The sequence below is a fragment of the Quercus lobata genome, chromosome 4, assembly GCF_001633185.2.
Source record: "Quercus lobata isolate SW786 chromosome 4, ValleyOak3.0 Primary Assembly, whole genome shotgun sequence".
Classification (NCBI taxonomy): Eukaryota; Viridiplantae; Streptophyta; class Magnoliopsida; order Fagales; family Fagaceae; genus Quercus; species Quercus lobata.
The window spans coordinates 73,500,300-73,509,458 of record NC_044907.1 but is presented as its reverse complement, the minus strand read 5'-3'; the positions used below and the strand labels follow the sequence as shown (position 1 = coordinate 73,509,458).

The following is a 9,159-nucleotide window of genomic DNA, read 5'->3' as shown; positions in this document are numbered from 1 at the left end:
AAAGCCATTGCAATCTTTGAGCAAAAGGTTACAAATAATGCTAAAAACAAGAATTAAGATTGGTTCAAAATTTATAATTAAAAAAAAGGAGCAGCAGTTCCTCAAAAAAAAAAAAAAGAAAAAAAAGAAAAAAAAGGAAGGAGCAACATGGTCTTTATAACTAGGAGTTGTTCGTGGTCAACAGAAGTCTTCCACCTTTCTTTAATTTTTTATTTTTTAAAATAGTTAATTTCGAGTCACGAGTGATGTGACGTGAAAATTGTAAATCATGTACATGTTCTTATACTTTACACTTTCTAGGAACCTCCATATATCTCATCAGATTAATTATAATATTTTAATAATTGCTAATTGAGTCCAGAAAGGCAGAAACTGACAATTAATTTGAAATATTAAGACCACAAAATTGCATTAGATTGCTCCTCTTTTAAGAAAAAAATTTCTTTTAAAAATCGTTGGAGTGCTAAATTTTCCATTTAAAATTGAAGTGGTTTTATCTAGCTGAATAAATATTATTATTGTGCACTAAAATTAAGAATTAAAATGGACAGGTGGCATGTGGCATGTGGTTTGTGTGTGTATATATATATGTGTGTGTGAGAGAGAGGATTGGGTTTAAGTTACATTATGTATAACTTTAACAAATATTATAGGATACTACTATGGTCATGCCTAGGTAAGACCCTCTACCTATTTTTTTTAACCAAAAAAAAAGAGTATTACCTATTAATGAAAGTGGGCCTAAACAATTAATTGCATTTAGATTTCAAACTCTCAATGAGTATTACTCACACTGCTTGCTTTTTTCTTTTTCTCTTTTGGGTCTAGCCACATACACCATCAATCTTGTTAGTTGCTATGCACATCTCCAACGCCATCACATAGAAAGTTTACAGAAATTGCAATTACTGAGCATTACATTTCCCCCTTTTTCAGTGTTTTCATATATTGTTGCTATGATTTTTTTTGTTTTTACTATTGCCAAAGACCAGGAAGTCTACAGCAAACATGTATATTTATGACAATAGGATTTTTTTTTTTTTTTTTTTTTTTTTGAGAACCATGAGATTATGATTTTAGCTAGCTAGTTCGAAAGCTCCCTTAAGGCATGTTGTAATATCAACATCATAAGAAAGTTCATTCTCCAAAAAAAAAAAAAAAACATCATAAGAAAGTGTAGAAAAGTCCCATAAGGTTCGTGTTTAATGGTTACAAATAATTATAAAAACAAGAATTAATATTGGTAACATTGGTTCACCACCGCACTCCCTTGATGCGATGGTCACTCCACAAGTATAAGTACTTGTGGAGTGTGGGGGCAAGGGTCGGAATTCAAGTCTCCAGGAGGGAGTTTCACACAATATACACTTAGATTAGGCTAGAGTAGAATTCTATCTTGTATAAAAAAAAAAAAAAAAGATTGGTAACATTGGTTCAAAATTTATAATAAAAAAGAAAAAGAGCAACGTGGTTACAAATAAATAAAAGAAGGAGAAGGAGAAGGTGGAGATGGAAAAATTGTGTGTAAAGCTTGGGGCAATTTTCTAAAAGGTGAAATAGACCTAAGCGTGTAATTGTTAATTGGTTAAATGCAAGGCATGAAGTTTGTGTTCAAACTTATAAAGTTTGCCTCTACAAACTTGCACATCCTTTTTTATTTTTTCATCCAGTCTCTTTTCACATTTTTTTTTAGGATAGAAATAAAGTCGTTTTTACTCGTTACTTTTTGAAAGTGCTTCATTTAAAAATAAAAAATAAAAATATTTTCTGAAATCAAAGTGCATTTCGTTTTGAAAGTGCGTAGAGGAGCTACAAGTTTACCTCAATGCAGATAGCCAATTAATGAAGGATTTCAATGAGTTCCACACAAAACTTGCTGGACTGAATAGGTGAAATTCCAAACAAAATCTTATGAAGGGCTTTATCCAGATAATATGGCTTGACCAAGAATTAACTTAATTCAGGATTTTTGTTGGACTTGAGAATATTGGAACCATTTCTTCTTATTAATTGTAAGACATTTTTTTTTTTTTAGAATACTAAATATTTTTAACACACACATGGGGAGATGGGAAAATATTTTTAAAGAAACCTACAGTGATGTATATTCAAAAGGGCTTAAATATTAATTGTAAGACTGAGTGGCGTTATTACTGCTATAAGATAATCTCTGGCACTCAATATTTATTCAAAAACATTAACTTCAAAAATGCTACCTAGTCTTGGTTGTAACTTGTAAGAATTCAAGGCATATACATGCGGATTCAGATATTCTAGATTTCCTAAAGTACTCTACAATATAAAATTCTTTAAATCTCAACATTTCTATTAAAATAAATGATTAAGATGGTGACACATCAATTCACTTATACGATCTTAAATTAGTCTTTCAAAACACATAAATATTCCTATTTCTCCTAAACGCCTTTCAACTTCTAGACTTATCTCTCAAATTTTTATTTATTTATTTATTTTTAAATTATGGACTTCTCTCTGTTACTTCTTTTTTCAGAAAAATCATCAACCCAAAAACAATGATCATTATAACTTAAGCTTTCGTCTCCACGTTTCTATCTTTAAAAAATAAATAGCAACCCAATCATTTTTCATCAGATGCTTTTTTCAAGGGTATGGCTCGCATCTAGCGTTGTTGGCAACAAGATCTTTAAAGTTGGTTCTAGATTCTTGAACCAATAAAAAGTGTTTGCATCTCCATCTGAAGAGAATTGCTCAAGCTTATTTTCTAACTTGTTTCATCCTTGGGAGGATTAACCACCCCAATGTTGAAGATAAACCTAGTATTAAGACTTGCTCGGGCTTGGGAGTCCACCTTGACAGCTTGATCTCATTGTTTCATTTCTTATTAAATGTTAATATTAATATTCGTTTCTCGTAAATCATCAATTGAGGCAAGGATTTTTTTTTTTTTTGAGTTGGCGATTTTATAAAAAAAGACAATTTATAAAAAAGAAGTTGAATGGTGTTAAGCTGCTAACGTCAACCTTTATTATACATTAAGTGTACTTTTTGTATTTTAAGACTAATTTAGGGTTGTATTAATGAATCGATAACGTGGCAACATCTTAAACATTTATTTTAAAAGAAATGTTGAGATTTAAAGAACTTTATATTGTAGAGTACCCTAAGAAATCTAGAGGATCTGAATCCATCAATATTTATTGTGCATGAGTCAAGCATATTTATTGAGTTGAACTTTGGTGTTCGTTTGTTGTCCATTTGTAGTAGCTTTTTTTTTTTTTTTTTTTTTTTTTTTTTTTTTATAGTGTTTATCAAAAGATATATTTTTTGTTAATTTTTATGTTAAATGTGTGACAAAAAATTAAAAACTAGTTTATTTGAAAAAAAAAATTAAGGTAGATTATTTTAAAAAATTTGAGACAAAAAGCATAAAGAAGAAAAAAAATTGTATTTTTACCCAAACAGACTCTTGAAATGCAGGAATAGTGGAGCAGAGTGTTAATTTTATCATCAAGAAAATCTGTAGTTTATAAATTTAAGTGTCAAAAACTGAAGGAAAAAAGAAACCTTGATTTTCTAGTTAGTGTTTGTATCCTAGAAGTCTTGCTCATGCTGGGAACAACTCTTTAAGAAAAGATCTATAGTTTATGCGCATTCAATATTACACCGATGCAATAGGAGATATTGGAATTTGTTACTATATAGACAATGTGGATTTGTTTGCTGATGTTACCACAAATTTGGTGACAAACATGGATTGTAAACAAACTGGATTGTAAGTCTTGTAGATGAGGACCCACCTTATTTTAGGGGCCCTTATTTAGATTCATTTGGATTCATATCAATTTTCTAAACTTAAAACAAAAGGTGCATTGTATTTTAGACGTTATTTTGATTCGTCATTAGTTATAAATCCCACTATGTTTACCTGTTTACAAAATTTGTGATAAATATTTCGTGGTCTATAGAGAAGAAAAAAGATAAAGAATGAGCGGTTATTTTCATTTTAAAAATTTATCTTTTCTTCTTATTGTTTTATCTAATATATGCAAAAATCATAGGTGAATCCCTTCATGACTAACTTTGAGAAGCCAATGTTCATTTTTAAGTTGATATCATGAGATACTTTGTATGCAGAGAAGGGATCTAAAGGTGCCACACATAAAACTGCAGCATGAATTAACACAACAAATCCCTATTATTATTGATTAATAAATTGGTCATTAGTTGAATATATTCAAAATTGGAGATGCATTTGTTGAATATACTCAAAATTTATAATGAATATACCCTTTATATATTTGTGGGGACCAACTATCTAAAAAGGTAATATTAAAACTGTATGAATTGGGCCTATGGCCCAATCCGAGGATATCACCCTGTCCGAGGATGGTTAAATAAGGTTATGATGGGAATAGTATAAGAAGAAGAAATAAAGATTGTATGTGACAGTCCGAAATACGTCCAAGAATGAAATTTATCTCAGAAATGGATATCCGAGGTTAGTAAGAATGTCCTGTCACCTTAAACCTTCTTCAAAGTTGTATCACAACTAGGAGTTGGACGTTGGACAAGGGGTGAGTAAAAGGGAGCAACAAATATCTTCAAAAGCTACTACCTCTACAATAAATACCTCCCAACTAACTCTCTGGCCACATTAATGTGGGGGTGATACTTGAACAGTGGCCAAGCAACCTTACAGCTACTATTTGATGGTTCTGAGAGGTGTTGGATGGGACAAGAAGGAGTTCTTCGAATCCAACCTACACGTGTATGATGGAGATGACACCAAAATTGTAGTATATAACATGGGAAGGTGGCCTAAAGAAAGGGATCGGAAAAAATTAAGAAATCTTTGTAAGAATACGGTGAACTCTTGTAGCTTTGTTCAAGTACTAGATATTATAACATAAGCTCCTCAGGCCGTGCTAAGAATAAATTTTCTTATATACTTGTCTTCAACAATCTTATTTCAACAACTTTTGTTGTCCATCTTTTGGATTAGAACTAGTTCTTTCATCCACGCTCTATAAATTCATTGTTTGGGCTTGTTGGGCTTAAACCCAATCCTATAATGGGTCCAATCCAAATTCAGTCATTACATATATGTATATCAATAATTTTTTATAAATTTTATTATATATTTGTGTATTTTACGATACACAATACAAAAAAATAAAAAATCGATTCATAATACGATTCATATTTTGACAACTATGATCTGAGCTTAATCGGTTTTTGTTGCTTTTAATTTAAGAAGTGTTATGTTCACAATATTTTCGCAACAAATCTTATGTGGTAAGTTGTTACTGGTTCTAATTTAAACTCACTATTGAAATTAATTTTTTGCTCTTTAATAAAAACCAGTAAGGTAGTAACAACCTAAAACTTAGAATTTATTATGAAAATATTTTGTTATGTGTACATAGCATTTCTCTTTAAATTTCTACCATAAGTTAGGGATTGACTATGCAAGTCTTGTTTATGGGCCCTGGGTTCATTTGGTTACATATATCAATTTTCTAACTTGTGAAATTGCAACTTATTTTAGACGGAAATTTGATTAGTCATTCAAAATTTAACAATCTTTAAGAGAAAAGTTATGTGTACAACATTTTCATAATATTTTCACAATTTTTAGGTGGTAAGATGTTACTTGCTTTTACTGGTTGACAAACTTAGCACATTACTCAATTAATGATAATTCACATTTTGAGATTTAGAATTAGTTCAATTTGGCCTGGTTTTTGTAGTTCCAATAAGGAGTACTAACTTGTAAACTCATGCATATGCATAAGTACATTTTAAAATATGCAATTAGATGAAATGATTATTTTTTATATAAAATATGAAAATACATTTTCATTGATAACAATTGAAATGATTTTTTATTTTTTTTAAATAAACTTATATGTTATATTTTCAAATATACAAACATTATATATGTTGTATATAAATTTGGTAAAACTTTAATATGCATTTTGTTATGCTTATTTGTAAATGTATTTCATGAATATGCATAATGCTACAGGCTAGTGTTTATTATGTATTGGATGGGCATGAACTTTAAAATTGTAGAGCACAAGGTTAATTTATCATCAAGAAAATCAGAAGTTCACGAATGTGCAAATGTCAAACCTAGCTAAGAACTTTGTTGCTCAACTGGCATCTTCTAGTGATTCTAATAGAAAGTTGGAGACAACCAAAGTTTAAATCTCCTTATTGATTGCAACTGCTAATTTTTTTTTTTTTTTAAAGGAGTCTAAATCTAAGATATTGATTTTCTTATTAGTGCCTATATCTCGAAAGTCTTCCTTACGCCCCATTTGATACCCAATTCAACGAAAACAAAACTTTGAAAATGGTGTAGTATTTTTGATGATGTTATAAGAGCACCCACAGTAGATGTGGGATATGTGCCAAATGCTAAATATTTGGCACATATCCCACACCAAACCCAATTTAAGCCCATTTATCAGATGTTGTAAAAGTTAAATTTTTTGCAACTTGCTACAGTAAAATCACAAATATACAATTATACGGTACGCTGTGGTATATTGGTTTATTAATTTTTTATTTGTCTTTCAACCCTCATATCTCTTTCATTTCTCCTTTAGCTCACTTCCTCCATCTCTATCTCCACTCTCCCATTCTTTTTCTTCTTCCCTCTCCCCCGTTGCTCTATTTTCTTCCTGTTCATGAATATGAGCCACCATCAATTTCATTTCTACCATCACTGATCTATATCCTTCACCGGTTTTTTTTTACCCCTTTTGTTCGCTCTGTCCTCTCTGTTCTATCGGGGTCGGTCTGGTTTATTTGTCTCTGTTTTGGTTGTGATTTCCGATTGTGGGTCTGGTTTTATTTTCCGATTGTGATCGGTGTGGGCGTAGGCCTTTAGGTTGTGGGTCTCTCCTCTCTGTTTAATTTTTCCCTTTTGTTCGCTCTGTCCTCTCTGTTCTATCAGCGTCAGTCTGGTTGTGGGTCTGGGTTGTGGTTGTGATTTCCGATTGTGGGTCTGGTTTTATTTTTCGATTGTGATCGACGTGGGCGTAGGCCTTTGGGTTGTGGGTCTCTCCTCTCTGTTCTATATCCCAGTGAACTGACCGAGCCATTTCGTCTCATCAGAGAGTAGGCTCTTTGAATCAATTCTTGGCGCAAGAACTTTGTGAATGGACTTTCGGTTTCATGAAAGAGGCCCTGGTGAAATCTGTGCATGAGAATCACGACAGGAATAGCTCACTGGTCTTACTCTGTTTGGGCGATACTATTTCATCGATTCATTGTTCAGGTAAGTTCTTCGTCTTCTCTGTGATTCTCTCGATATTTCAATGTCTAGTTTTGATTCTCTCTATATTCTGTTCATATGTGCTGTTTGCTGTGTTATGAATTTTTCTGCCTAAATTAATCTATTCGACAATCTTCTCTGTTGCTCTTGTCTTTAACCTTAATATAGTCTACTTATTCTTAAAAACAAAACAAAACAAATGAAAATATTAGGCCGTGGGAATTACTCTATCCGACAGTCTTCTCTGTTGCTCTGGCTAGGATAAGTCAAAACAAGAATTTCTTATTATATGCTATGGGAATTACTTCATGTTAATATTAGGCAAAAGTATTTTTTGAGATAGTCAACCAACTTAATGAAAATAATTCAACATTAAAAATGATGCTTTTGCCTTGGTCAAAGTAAAATATGATATTAACCCATGTGGTGACTTAGTCACATAGGCAGTCATAATGATTACCTTCCTTAAAGAGTGAGGCGTGGATTCACAAGTGTCTATCTAAATCCATGCCTCACGTATTGGGTTGGGGGGGGGGGGGGGTCAACTCTCACATGTGCATGTGTTTGATGAGGGCTCACATTTTGAGTTTGGCAAATTTGCTAGAGAGATACATTGACAAAGTTTAGTAATGATATATCATGTTGTAATTAATAAACCAGAACAAGCAGTCTCCATATCTATTTAGAGCATGGACTCAAGGAATTATTCATCATTCACTAATCTCGTACGGGGGAATATTAATCTTGAGGATGAAATTTTCGATGTATCTGAAAGTAGTCCCCTGTTAGTCGAAGATTCTCCACTGAATGATGAAGTTGCCACTTCTAAGAAAAAACAAGCACGTGGTGTCAACTTCAGTGCTGAGGAAGATAAGCTGCTTGTAGCAGCATGGCTCAATACCAGTGTCGATCCTGTGTATGGTAATGAGCAACATAAAACAACATTTTATGGTAAAGTTGTGAAATACTTTATGGACCACAAGACTGATTCTACATGTAGTGTTGCATCCCTAACAACCCGATGGGGAACAATTAATAGGGAAACAGTTAAATTTGTTGGGTACTTAGCTAAAATTGAAGCAAAGAATGAAAGTGGAACCACGGCTCATGACAAGGTATAAATTTTGCAATGGTCTTTAATTTTTTTAGGTTTACAACACAAATGAATTGTTTGAAGAAACTAATTATGTTATATTTATTTAATTTTTTTTTAGATGGAGAAAGCAAAGGAATTGTTTAAAGAAATTCACGGTTCCGTATTTCAATTTGAACATTGTTGGCTAATCTTGAAGGATTATCCAAAGTGGGCATCTACTATGCCTAGTGGAGATTCAAGAAAAGAAATGCCTCAAACTCCAGATTTAATAGATCAAGGAGTGGGGGTTAATGGCATTATGGATTTCGAGAGGCCACTAGGTAGAAAAGCTGAAAAGTCTAATCGAAAGAGGAAAGATGATGGGAAAGATATTGCAACGGAATATTTGAAAAAGAAAATGAAAGTTCTTGAAGAAGGTTGTGTATTCGAAAAAGAGAGAGTACGTATCAAAGTGGAAAAGGTTCGCTTGCAAGAGTTGAAAGAGAATGAAAGAATTATGATGCTAGACACAAGTGGCATGAACGAAGACCAAAAAGCTTTTTATGATGGACTCAAAAAGGAAACCCTTGCAAAACAAAGATCAAGTCATTCGTTGGGTTGATGATGTTGGTGATGTCTTGTTCCAACCTTATTTTGGTAGTAACTAATTCTAGGCCGTGGTATGTATTTTGTGGCATTTTTTGGGTGTAGCTGACTTTAGGCTTTGATATGTATTTTGTGATCTTAGCAAAAGGTCTTGACTATTTTATTATGTGATTTTGTTGTAGATTCTAGTAGGCAACTGTCATGTAAGTAA

The 9,159-nt window shown here is 32.3% G+C and overlaps 1 protein-coding gene across 1 annotated transcript; it reads left to right on the top strand.

Annotated features, from left to right (window-relative positions):
* Nucleotides 1-7,956: 7,956 nt before the first annotated feature.
* Nucleotides 7,957-8,964, top strand: LOC115985773. Its single transcript, XM_031108671.1, has 2 exons — nt 7,957-8,382; nt 8,560-8,964. Exons 1-2 carry the CDS (start codon nt 7,957-7,959, stop codon nt 8,962-8,964), a joined length of 831 nt encoding a protein of 276 aa, XP_030964531.1.
* Nucleotides 8,965-9,159: the final 195 nt, after the last annotated feature.

Excerpts from the sequence above, each read along its gene's own strand:
- LOC115985773 (XM_031108671.1), top strand. The coding sequence starts at position 7,957 with ATGGACTCAAGGAATTATTCATCATTCACTAATCTCGTACGGGGGAAT. Across the intron at positions 8,383-8,559 it reads GAACCACGGCTCATGACAAG|GATTATCCAAAGTGGGCATC; the intron begins GTATAAATTTTG and ends CTAATCTTGAAG.